The 13,654-nt window shown below is 38.5% G+C and overlaps 1 protein-coding gene across 3 annotated transcripts in view; it reads right to left on the bottom strand.

Moving 5' to 3' along the window:
• znf280d (zinc finger protein 280D) overlaps positions 1–13,654 on the bottom strand; it is a 128,847-nt gene that overhangs the window by 31,961 nt on the left and 83,232 nt on the right. For all 3 annotated transcript variants that reach the window (XM_043677476.2, XM_087981129.1, XM_087981128.1), the window contains exons 10-12: positions 8,015–8,115; positions 7,780–7,926; positions 3,934–4,068 (exon numbers count right to left, since the gene is read on the bottom strand). In XM_043677476.2, the coding sequence (XP_043533411.2) occupies positions 3,934–4,068; positions 7,780–7,926; positions 8,015–8,115 (383 nt within the window). The remainder of the gene's footprint in view (positions 1–3,933; positions 4,069–7,779; positions 7,927–8,014; positions 8,116–13,654) is intronic.

The raw sequence follows: 13,654 nt of genomic DNA, 5'->3' as shown, positions 1-13,654 counted from the left end.
TACAACAGATGAGATTGAATCAAGTGCAGGTAAATGGAGTCTTCACCGGGACATTGTGCCTGGGGCCTTGGATGATGAGAAAGGAGGATATACATAAAAGCAAGTGTTGTACCTTCTGTGATCGCATGGGAAGGTGTTATGGAGTTAACAGCTGGTACTTGGAGTGGAGGAGTAAACCAGGATGTCACAGAAGTTCCTGTTGGATGCTGACAAGGATGGGGAAGGGAATGTGTGCATAGTGGTGATATTCTGCTGGAATAATAAAGTCATACAGATGTACAGCACAGAAATAGACCCTTTGGTCCAACTCGTCCATGCTGAACAGATATCCTAAATTAATCTAGTCCCATTTGCCAGCACTTGGCTCATATTCCCTTGAACAATTCCTGTTTGTATACCCATCTAAAAGCTTTTTAAATGTTGTCCCAGCCTCCACTTCCTCTGGCAGCTCATTCTGTACATGCACCACCTTCTGCGTGAAGAAGTTGCTCCTCAGGTCCATTTTAAATCTTTCCCCCTCACCTTAAACCTATTCCCTCCAGTTCTGAACTTCCCCATCTTGTCTATTTACCCTATCCATGCCTCTCATGATTTTATAAACCTCTATAAGGTCACCCCTCAGCTGCCGACGCTCCAGGGAAAACAGCCCCGGCCTATTCAGCCTTCCCCTACAGCTCAAATCCTCTACCCTGGCAACATTCTTGCAAATCTTTTCTGACCCCTCTCAAGTTTCACAACGTCCTTCATATGGAGGAGACCAGAATTGCACACAATATTCCAAAAGCGGCCTAACCAATGTCCTGTATAGCTGCAACATAACGTGGAGGTGGTCAGAAATGGTGGCTTATGATCAAAGACTGGTGGGATGACATGGGGAACCCTATTGTTGTTGTGGTAGGGGAGGGAAGGAGTGAAAACAGAAGCGGGAAATGGCTCACACACAGCTGAGGGCACTGTGACCACCATGAGGAATCCTCAATTGAGGAAAAAGATGGATAAGTCTGAGGCACAGAAGGTGGCAATCAGAACAGATACACATATGGTCAGAGAGTCCCACAGCATAGAGACAGGCCCTTTGGCCCAAACTGGTCCATGGCCAACCAAAATGTCCATCCATACTAACCCCATTCCCTTTTAGTCCTTTCCAATTCATGCAATTGTCCAAATGCCTTTTAAATGTTGTTAATGTACCTGCCTCAACCACTTCCACTAGTAGCTCATTCCATATGCGTACCATCCTCTGTGTAGAAAAAAAGTTGCCCTTCAGGTTCCCTTTTATTCTTTCCCCACTAACTTTAAACTGATGCCCTCTAGTCCTCATTTCCCCAGCCCTAGGAAGATGACTGCGTGCATTCACGGTATCCATGCCTCTCATGATCTTATCCACTTCCATAAGGTCCCCCCTCAGTCTCCTACACTCTAAACAAAAAAGTCCTAGCTTGTTCAACCTCTCCCTGTAACTCAGACATTTGAGTCCAGGCAACATCCTTGTAAATTTCTTCTGCACTCTTTCCAGTTTAATAATATCCTTCCTATAACAAGGTGACCAAACTTGAACGCAATACCCCACCAACGTCCGGTATAACTACAACATAACTTCCCAACCTCTGTACTCAATGCCCTAAGTGTTCCTTCCAAATTGTCTGGATCAGTTGTTGAAAAATTGATAACATTTGATGGCAAGTGCCTTCTTGGTAAAACAGAATAGTTTAGCAATGATGAAATGAACAACTATGAGAGGGACCACAGATACATTGACAAGACCAGATAAGGACAGCATGTTTTCTTCCCTAAACCATAATCATGAACTATTATGACAACAAAATGAAATTATTCAGTCTGACAGCTTCATAGTAACTTCCATTGAAATATTATAGAGTTAATTGTAGTTATTTTTAAGGAAATATAGGAGAATCTCGATTATCCGAACAAGATGGGCGGGGCACTATTTCGTTCGGATAATCGATAATTCGGTTAATTGATTTAATGCCTTTCCTCCGGTGCTTGGAGTTTTTAAAGTCTGCTCCAGTTCAGGAGACTGCAGCAGCTTACAGCGTGAGGCCCCGCCCCCACCCCATTCCCACCCCTGTCCAATACCGTCCCCCCGCCCCCGTCCAATACTACCCCCCTCCCAACACCGCCCCCGTCTGCCCCCACCCCCATCCCTCTCCAGGGCAGTCGGACTGTACACCAACAGCTGCCTTTGTTAGGTAAGTTTCCAAATAGCACACACACACAACATTTTACTGCGACTTTTTGAGAGGTTCCACCTCTGCCCTGTACAGGACAATGTTAGAGAGATTATCTGAGGAATGGGGGGGATTTAGGGTACACCCCTGTGTAGAACTCCAGGGAAAGTGTGGGGGGGGGGGGTGAGAGAAAGTGCGGGAGGTCAGTCATTTAGAGACGGTGCCTATTTAATCACTGTAAATAAAAGACGATCACTGTTGGAAACACGTCTTTGATGTAATGTTTCTGTCGGGACCTCGAGATCTCCTTCCGATAATCCGATTTTTCGATAATTGGTATTCAGATAATCGAGGTTCCCCTGTAGTACAAATTATTAAACTGCTATGGTTTTTAAGTCAAGGTTACTAGTCCAGTAACAGAAACACAGCATTACCGTACTTGTTGCTTGATCAGGATGGCTATGCAGCATATTATTTTGCTACTAGTGAGCATGTTTATCTAACTGGCACCTTTCAAAAGTGGCGACAAGGGCTGCCAAGTATATCCTCTGATCTGTAAAAGGTTAAACTATATCAGCTGATCTTGAGGTCAAATAAAAGGCAATGATTTTTCTGCAAACTGGTGGTTGCTTCTATATCCAGAAACATTACAAGGTCAAAAACTAGTATGACTGGCATCCTCTTTTAAAATGTGAAAATATTTTTCTGTCTTTGTAAAGTAGTTTAATTGTATTGATTGTCAGTTGCACCAAAAATATTGAAAATTACACAACATAATATGTTTAAAATACTGCGTAGATAATACTATACAAGGACCAAAGATATTTTTCAAACCTAGTTCCTGCCAAAAAGATTATGAACTGCTGGATAAGTTTCATAAGCTGCACTTGATCCAGCCTGTCAGATGTGCACCACAGCTGCCTGAAGTTGTTATTTCAATTCTCTTTCTTCTTCCATTTAATGTTCACGTAAAACCCTTCCAAACTGAAAAGTGTTTGAGGCAACAAGAAAGAAGTAGACTCTGGGCTACCTCACATCACTCTGGAAGTCAATACACAACTAAAAATGAGAATGCAAGCTGCAGGTGACACATCTTTCACTTTAAATTCCAGAGCTTTTTTTGCTTCAAGAACAATATATTTGTGGATTAAAACAGTTTCAAAGAGATGACAACTATTGTATATCATATATCATATAGCATTTAAAATTTATCAACTAACACTATTTTTTCCTTTGGTCACTCATGTCAGGGGATGAATTAATGCACGGAGTTGCACGATATTGTCGGTAAAAATATTGCTGGGCAGCGGTTTATGCTCTTCAAACGTATCATTTAAAATTCAAGCTCCAATTGCTGAAAAGGACAACCTGAGCAAGTTCAGCATTCTCAGATCTTAAGATATGTTCAGAGGTGCAAAAATTATGGAACTAGATGAGCAGTGCTGTAGAGTTACATGCTACTGAATTTTCCTTCAGGAAGAGAAAAACACAAATTGCATTCTGATTCAAAACCCAAGTACTTATGTGACTGAAGAAAAGTGCAAGCTTCACATGCATGTAATGTTATATCAAGGATGTTCAAAGTGACTTCATCAGCAGTCCATTTTCTGTGCCTTTGCAAATTATAAATAAAGCCTGACAAAGTTAAAATCGAATGTTTATTTGAAACATTTAACATCAAACTAAACAGTAATATTAACAGAAATATTCAACAATCGTTACATTCTGCAGTAACTCTATCTACCTTTGTTCCAGGAGGTAGACCTTCTAGCTGCATAGGTTTCCGAAATGTCCTATGATGTTGAGTTTTATGATCCAGTTTTTCTTTACAGGTCAAGAACTGAAGCTTACACTTGCTGCAACGGTAGACTCCTTTTTTCTGGACAAGAAACAAAAATTTTAAGGAACTTCTTTTAAAATTAGAATATAATGAGGTGAAATTTACATAATTCACAGAGCTGGTTGGTGTAATAAAAACATGAGTACTTAGAAAGGGGAAGAGAGTGGATTATGGCAGGATTGTCTTTCATTTAAAATACTTGCTTTTGAGTTTTACATTCCTTAGTTTGAACAAAACATAATTTGACCTGTACCTCTAAAGTGACATTCTTTCCAGTTCAAGTTTGGACAGCTCAGTGGTTAGCACTACTGCCTCGCAGCACTAAGGATTCTTGTTCAATTCCAGCAGGAGGGGTGCTCATAACTACCTCTCCAAACATTTTTACCCTACTGCCAATCTCCTTTAACCCCATTACCCTGCACATTACTTAAATAAAAACAAACATCTAATTCCCTCTTCAGTACCTCCTTTAGAATAATACACCTCAGTACCTCCTTTCGAATAATACCATTATTTTATATTTCCTCTACTCATTTTTCTCAGCTCTATCATTCAAAAACTTTGAAACCATTCCACACACCCAAATTGAGGTCATTAGTATACAATCAAGAAAAACAATAGTTCTAGTACAAACAATGAAGAACTCTGCTGTACATTTTCCTACAATCCAAAAACAAACATTCACCGCGACTCTGAATTTCCTGTTACTTAGTCAACTTTGTGTACATCTAAACATTTCTCTTTTTATTATGTGCCTTTTAGAAGTCCAAATGCACATTAGTTAGGGGAAATGTAAAGGGGAAATAGGTTAAGGGAATAGGGTGGGATACTCATCGAAGGGTTGGTGTGGGCCAAATGGCCTGTACAGTGTAGGGATTCTATGAAATAAGTTAGCAGGACTTGATATGGTCCATTCAAGGATACTGAAGATGCAAACTTGGAAATTGCAGAGGCATTGACTATAATTATGAAGCGTTCTTTAGACTCAAATGCCAGAGAACTGGACGCATTATGCCACTGTTCAAACAAAAAAAGGTGCAAAAATAAAATAGGAGCAAATACAAGTTAGTCTGTTTAACTTTAGTGGTGATTAAATTTTCTGAAATAATAATCCAGGTCAAAATTAGTTACATGGATAAATTTAGGTTATTTAAGAAAAACCAACATCGACTTATTAAGGGAAAGTCATATTTAACTAACTTGAATTTTGGGCCAAGCTGTTGATGCGGTGCATGTGGTCTTGCAAAAGGCACTGGTTAAAAGCTGCATAACTGACGTGAGCAAAGTTACAGCTTAAGGAAGAAAAGGACAGTAGCAATGTGGTTACAAAATTGACCAAGTGACAGGAAAAAGGAGCAATTAATGAATATTTTTTGGGCTTGGAAAGTGTGTAGTAGAGTTTCTCAGGGATTGGTGCTGGGAGTGTTGCTTTTCCTCATACTAATGACCTAGATTTTGGGAAACAGGCGCAATTTCAAGGCTTGCCATTGATATGAAACTTGGAAGCATTGTGAACTATTAGCAGGATTGTGTAGAACTACAAAATAACATAAGTAGATTGGCAGAGTAGGCAGATGGGAGATGAAGTTCAACGAGAAGAAATATGAAGTGTTTCATTTTAGATCAGAAGAATAGAGAAACAATTTGCCAAGTAGAATATAATTAAAACAGAAGCAGAAGGACCTGTCTGTATTGAAGGTGGCATGACCAGTTGGGGAAGAGTTAAAAAACACGGATGGTAACTTAATTAGAGCATGGAGTACAAAACAAAGAGGTTATATTAAAAGTTGTTGAAGACATCACTATGCACCCGCATTCAGGCATTGCCTCTTCAGGAAAACTGTGAAGGCACTAGAAAGAATGTAGAAAAAGGTTCTTGAGAATGGTTCCAAAGATGAGGAACTTTGGTTATGAAGACAGATTGGAGAAGTTTGAACTGTTCTAGAAGTTTTGATGGAGGTATTCAAAGTAATGAAAGGCCCTGACAGGTATGATAAACTGTACTCACTCATGCAAGGATAGAGTATGTAAGGGCACAATTTCAAAGTAATTAGCACAAGCAATATCAAGAAAGAATCATGCAGCAAGTCGTTCAGATCTGGAATAACTACTTGCTCTCTACGCTTCCAACAGACTGAAATATGCTGAATTATACTATGCTAGTTTACAGGAGAAAAACACCACTTTATTACTTAATTTTCTCTTATACAGATGTTTCAGATTACAAAATCCCAAGGTCTATAGATGGTGTATACTACAAAGTATGATTTTCCCAGATTAAAGGAACTTGTGGACTTAAATTGGGAAAGAACTTTTAAAAAGAAAGGATTATTGAACGAATACTGCAGTGTTTGAAAGCAAATAACCTGACCCTCATTGTGAGTACTGTTTACACAGTTGCTTATTCAAGCAGTAGTTGAAGTATAGTTTGCAGATGAGCTGAACGCAGAAGGGTCTGTACAAATGGAGATTCAGCTAACAACAAACTAATTAGTCTGTGGAAAAGTGATCAATTATCAATTACAGAGGCGTTCTGCCTGCCAACGACAACGTGATTGGTTCTCAGGTAGCTTAACAGGTGAGGGTGAACAAGATTGAGACTAACCCATCAGATCTCCTCCAGCTCAGGAGTCCTCTGCAGCACAAGTAATTTTAAGCCTAAAGAAAATCTGTTTATCAATTCTTCTATAGTTACGATAAGCTGTGGCTCTTAACTAATAAGTCCGAGATCTTTCTTAAGTGTGAACCAGTCATACGATGCCTCTTGCAAATCCATGAAAGGTAAACTGAGAAACAGTGAATCATCTCAGCAGATAGGGTAAACAGAGACGACTGAACTGTTTTCTCAGTTTTCCCTCTGTCCGTAACACCCATGTTTCTTCCTGTCTGTATAAGGGGAAGGTTATGAAGAGATTAGAGTTTTTATGACTCGACAATTGTTTAGCTGTATCTAGAATCTATTTACTCATAATAAATAGTAAATCTTGTTCGCTGCAGAAACATGCTCTGAGATGTCAACCAGGATCTGAAAATCAGGTAAACTGAGGAATTCGTGTGTACTTTTCAAAATCTTTAACTTTTGTAATGACTTCAGGAATAGCAGGCCTTGATTTTCAGCATGCTACCCCAGCAAGGCAAAACATGGATGAAAACTATAAAGTCAGTACAACTTAAAGGCAAAATTTCTCCTGCAAATTATGATTTGTGCTTTAGTGTGCAAACAATAAAATAACCAGCATATGTTAAAACTTTGTGTGTGGTGAAGCTACTGCCATCTTCTCAATGGCACTAAGTAATAAAGTTTCATCAATCTGAGGCAAGTTTTTAACTGAACACCGCATTCTAAAATTGGCTTCTGATAATGCTGACTTCTCAAGTTGCACAGCTATGAGCTACAAATAGATTTCTCTGCTGACAGTGACGAAGTAAGATGTTCAATACAGTACACCTAACAATGAACATAAAAAACAACAATAATGCTGTAACTGAATACTGACCTACTTTTTCCCTTAAAGTCATTCCTTCATATCTGCCAGTTTCTCATTCTCTACCACATCTATGGAAAGAGAGCAATTTTTCTGAGCTAATTCCCTCAATTGACGCTAATCACGAGAGTTATTCTTTTCCAAGTAGTCAGCAAGTTAACATAGATGTAAAACAGTTGTCATATAATTAATTATCCATTCTCAAAGCATGACTACAAAAATACATTTATGAAGTCATGAATGTGCATCAATGCTAATACTGTACCTGATGTCTCATGTAATGCTGAACATAAGCATTTCCACTTTTAATGACCTTAAGGCAAAAAGGGCAAAGCAACTGCTTGGTATTTTCATGAACAACGCGGAAATGGTTATCAACATCTGAATACACTGATGAGCGGTAGTTGCATACCTAAAATGGAGTAAAACAAAGGGAATATACTGTGATTTTTAACAAAAACGTTTAAATGTTCTTTTACAAAAAGCAGCTGAAAAATTACCTGACAAACATATGGCATTTCCCCTGGTTTATGATTGTCTTTCATATGTTGCAGAAGTACTTGCTCAGATTCATAGGACAACTCGCAAATTTTGCAAATTGCTAGAAGGCAACCAAAGCACAAGAATACAACAAATTACACAAGATTTGCTTCTGCAGGTATTTTCCAACTTATAAATTTTGCTACAATAAAAGAGAGATAACAGATGGGTTGCATCATCCAACTTGGAAGAATCTGATGGAACAAAATATTTATTTTAAATGTTACCAAATTCCTGTGCATTCCTCAAAGTTGTGGTGTTTTTATTTGCATCAACTTTGTTATGAGTAAAATTAAGACTTCTAACCTATTAATCCCATTAACATCACTATTAATCCCACTAAACCACAAACAATTTCTTCCTTCTTTTCCTTCTGCTTGGATTCAGCCTTTATATATTTGAGGCACATACAGTAACCTCCCCAGTGTATGGTACATATGGGTAATGGGGGCTGCCCGTGACCCATATCTGCAGTAGCATGATAAGAACTGGTAGTGTTTGGGAGAATGCAACATATTGCTACCAGAAGATGAACGTACATTTTAAAATCGAGAAGCTAGGGCAGCTCATAAATACTGGTATAACTGGCTGCGATAGATGATTCTGTCTTTACTGATAAAGTAAATCTTGAACAAGCTTTTATACAGCATCTGATCCCTTCCAATTGCTGAAGTCCCTGCTGTCCAGATCCCAAGCATCTGAAATTGGAATCTAAGATTCAATGGGGAATTCAGATGCTTGGGATCTGTGGAACGGGGAAAATCTGCATTATCAGAAGTATTTAAATTATTTTCTTTGTAGAACTAGTTGTGTTGCACTATGATTTAAAAGCTATTTCCTTTGTATTTCCCACATTCTTTTTTTGCAAGGTGATTTACCTTTGAATCTCCAAAATGTATTTCTCCAATACATTGCAGATTTTCTCCAACATACTTTGCAGTTCTTATTCATCAAGTGCAATTTTATTTAAACCGACTTTATTTGGATTCATCTCCCTTCTTCCAAGCAATATCTGATTTACAGCAAGTTCAGTTATCTCAATATAACATCTTTACCAACATACAAGGTCAGATTAGATCAAAAGTGTTTGTCTAGCTGATTCTCTCCAATATGCCTTTTGCAAAACAGTATCACAGCATGCATTCTCATGTGCAAGAATAAACTGAGCATCAAATGCAACATAATATTACATTCCACCACCTTTAAAAATCAATCTCTCCATGAACCAGACCTTTTAGATACTTAAAGACACTGAATTCAAACCACAGAAACAGCACCATTCACAAAAGTGAGCTGGAATTAAGATCCTATCAGATATTGGTAGTCTGCAACCTAATCTCTGCCTGATAGCATCATGAGGGATGTACAATGTTCTTTACTAATATTTCATTTAGTGGTGACATGGTGATTTTATTCAAATTTGGGCAACAATCACAGCTTCATATTATCCTTTCACTTCTGGGATCCAAATTTGAATTTAGCAGACATGTGAAGATGAAAATCTACTTTTTTTGTTGACCAGAAGAAATCCACATGAAATGGGTTTGGTTAGGGTATCATGCCCCCCATTGTTTTATACACCTCTTTAAGATCACCCCTCAGCCCCCAACACTCCAGGAAAAACACAGAGTGCAATGTATTTTTAGGCAGACTTAGAGTCATAGAGATGTACAGCATAGAAATTAGGTTCTTGATGTTATTGCACCCATCATACAAATATTAATTTACAACAAATTTCAACAGCAAGGTATTTGAGAAGAAAATACTCATACTAGTTAAACAAGTTCAAGTTGAAGCAACATTTCCACATCACAGTAAAGTAAATCCAAAGGTGACACTGGATACCCAAAATGGACAAACATTCAATTGCTGACTATATTGACAATCTAACTGAACTTTTCTGTTCTCAAAGTAAAGAAGGTCATGTTACAAACAACTTTCAACAAATAATAATACTGATAATGCAACCAAAGTTTTCCAACTAATTTAAGATATCCTTCTAAAAAGTTAAACGTTCCAAAACTACAAGAGTCAACTCATCCATGCCGACCAGATATCCTAACCTCATTTAATCCCATTTGCTAGAACTTAGTCCATATCCTCCTAAACCCTTCTTATTCATATAGCCATCCAGATGCCTTTTCAATGTTGTAACTGTCCCAGGCTCCACCACTTCTTCTGGCAGCTCATTCCACCCACGCACCACCCTGTGTGTGAAAAAGTTATCCCTTAGCTCCATTTCGAATCTTTCCCCTCTCACCCTAAACCTATGCCCTCTAGTTCTGGATTCCCCCAGTTCAAGAAAAAGACCTTGTCTATTTACCCTATCAATGCCCCCCATGGTTTTATAAACCTCTTTAAGATCACCCCTAAGCCCCAACACTCCAGGAAAAACACAAAGTTCAATGTATTTTTAGGCAGACTTAGAGTCATAGAGATGTACAGCATGGAAATACACCTTTTAATTCAATTTGTCCATGCCGACCAGATATCCCTACCTAATGTAGTCCCACTTGCCAGCACCCGATCCTTATCCCTCCAAATCCTTCCTATTTATATACCTTTCCAGATGCTTTTTAAATGTTGCAATTGTAATAGCCTCCACCACTTCCACACACGCATCATCCTCTTTGTGAAAAGGTTGCCCCTTAGGTCTCTAATATATCTTTCCCCCCTCACCCTAAACCTATGCCCTCTAGTTCTGGACTCCCCCACCCCAGGGGAAAGACTCATGATTTTTATAAACCTTTTCTGCATTATCTTGGTTTTAGTATTAACTGAAGAAATACCAATGGATGAAGATTTAAAGGTACTAGAACATTGTGGAGGTGTATGTCATTTGCTGGGCCAGCATTTATTGCCTATCCCTAGTTGTCCTTGGAAAGGTGGTGGTGAATTGCCTTCTTGAACTATGTAGTCCATTTGGTGTAGGTGTCGTCACAATGCTGTTTGAGAAAGTTCTAGGATTTTTACCCAGCAGAACTGAAGGAAAGGTGACATATTTCCATGTCAGGATGCTGAGTAGCTTGGAGGGGTATTTGCAGGAGACAGTGTTCCCATGAATTTGTTGCCCTTGTTCTTCCAGATGGTACAGGTCATGCATTTGGAAGGTGCTGTCTAGGATCCACTGGTGAATAGTTGCAGTGTGTCTAGTAGACAAAGCAGACTGCTGCTTCTCACCATTGGTGGTGGATGAGTGAATGTTTATGGATATGGTGCCAATAAAGTGGGTTGTTTAGTTATTAGGAAAGTAAATAATCTGGAAAATGAACAAAGATAAGTTTATTATTTGGCAACTTATGCCAGGTATATCTTTCTATATTTTTACATTTTGGACAAATGTGACTGTACAAGAGTTTTTTGCAAAAATATTGGGCAGAAAAAAGTAGAACAGTATGAGCACAAAATTAGAAACATAGTAACAACAGCAGGCCTTTCAACCCTCAAACCTATTGATATTAAACTGGCTGATCTCTATCTCTATCTCAAACCTTGTTACCCTGATTGAATTCATCACCCTCGAGATCCTTATACAGTACAAGAAAAACATTCCCTTCACAAGACCACACTGCAATTAGCTAATATTTTATTTAATGGTGACTAAATTACATATGCACAGTGTTTCACATTGATACAAACTCAGATATCAAAAGAACTAGTTGCATAAAGATTTTCTATTTCAAAATTCTCAGCACAGATAAAACTGGTCCGAGGAGAATTGCAGACAAAAAAAAGATCATACGATGCAAGGGCTCAAACATAAATGCAACTGTGATTCCATTTACCGATGTATCAAAATCTTAACTGGAAAATATAGTATTCTCAGATGCAGTTTCCCTTGACTGGAAAGTCTGCAACTAGGAGTCAATCTCAGTTAAAAAAAGGTCTGTCTTTTACAACTGAAATGAGAAATTGCTTCATTCAGAGATTGTGAATCTTTGGAGTTCTTTATCCAAGAGAGCTGAGACAACAAATATATTCAAAAATGAATTTTGGGCTCTATGGGAAACAAAGAACTTAGGAAGGGATGGCAAGTGATTCTAGCGCAGATGTCTGAGATCTCACTGAATGAGTCAGGAAAGCATTTCTCCCATATGTTAATGTTGAAAAATACATTTTTAGTGATTCTCAACTATGAATCCACAGTGATAGATGACAATCTCCAGGATACATGGGTGAACTACTGTCAATGGGAGAAATGCAACATACCAGCAAATGGATAAAATACAACAAAGTCTGCAGGCCCTCATGATATGCCAGCTGAAATTTTCAAAGCTTATAATTTTTGCTCATATCCATAGTTCATACATTTGGGAGGAAAAACAACTCCCCCAGCATCTCTTCACCCTGACTTCAGGAATGCATGAATTGTAATTATCTTGGAGAAGTGAGATAAATCAGTCTGCAGAAACTATTGAAGTATCTCTCTTTTTCTTCCTTCCAGATAAACCACTAGAATGGTCTTTGTTGCCAAACAAACAGAAGTAAAAGAACAAGAATAACATCAAGAACTTACATTGATGCTTTCATTCAACCAGACCAAAGTATTTAAATTCATAAACCATGAGGCCCTGTGAGTTGTGCTCCAGCCACCTGAAGGTCCAAGAAATTTCATCACAATTCTGTAACTGCCTCATGATGATATGACTACTGAGAGTGGGGCATCTGAAACAGGCACGTTCAATAATCAAACTGGGGTCAGAAAAGACTACATGATCGCTCCCATACAATTTACAATCTGACAATCAGCCATTCACTTCTCAAAGACCAAATGCCGCCTAGAGAGAATATTACATGCCATCTGCATGCAAAACTCTAAGCTTCAGCAGTCTCTATGGCAAAACTAAACTGATCATCTTCGGCATACCTGACTTACATCATAAAATAACTACAGTATGGTTGCCCACTCTGCACCAGATTATCAAGCCAGCCTCAATCTCTTCAGTTCTGCATACAAAAATCTTAGTATATGCTTCAATGTTGCCAGACCAAAACTCATTGCAACCCAGCTTTGGTCAGTTAAATATTTGCCTCCCACATATGCTGAAAAGATACTCTGGAACATGTGGAGTACTTCCCATAGCCACCTCTCTGAAACAGCTACTTTGAAGAGGAGACCCAAGCCTTGATCAACTCCATTTGTTCAGCCTTCTGCAAACTGCAGCATAGAGTCATATGTGTTACTGGATTTTAAAAGGCAGTTGATAATTCCATTGTAGCCTTTACCCTGGTATCTGAACTCAGCAAGCCTCACTGAATGAATTTTGTCAGGTAATTGTATGGATGCTGGATCAAGAAAGAAGTGCCACAGCAAGGCTGCCTCATTCTGCACAATCGGGTCAACTAATCATGTAAAGCAAATCATCCAGCTGGAGAAAGAAGCATGACAACAGACTAAAAAGATGTAAAGCTTCACAAGAGAACAAATTAAAACACATACTAAAAAAAATGCCCTGTGGTATTGCAAAATGAAAAAGACAGAAACTAATGGGAGAACACATATGGCATGCATTGTACATCTACAAATCATTTTATTTGGATGAAGTATGATTCCACTACACAGTGAAAGTATAATTATCCTAAGTAACAGACCAAACAAA

The sequence above is a fragment of the Chiloscyllium plagiosum genome, unplaced genomic scaffold, assembly GCF_037043375.1.
Source record: "Chiloscyllium plagiosum isolate Xiang-an unplaced genomic scaffold, Cpla_swu_hap1 HiC_scaffold_39, whole genome shotgun sequence".
NCBI lineage: Eukaryota > Metazoa > Chordata > Chondrichthyes > Orectolobiformes > Hemiscylliidae > Chiloscyllium > Chiloscyllium plagiosum.
Note: the sequence above shows the minus strand (reverse complement) of the source record. Positions and strands in the feature narration are given on the sequence as shown.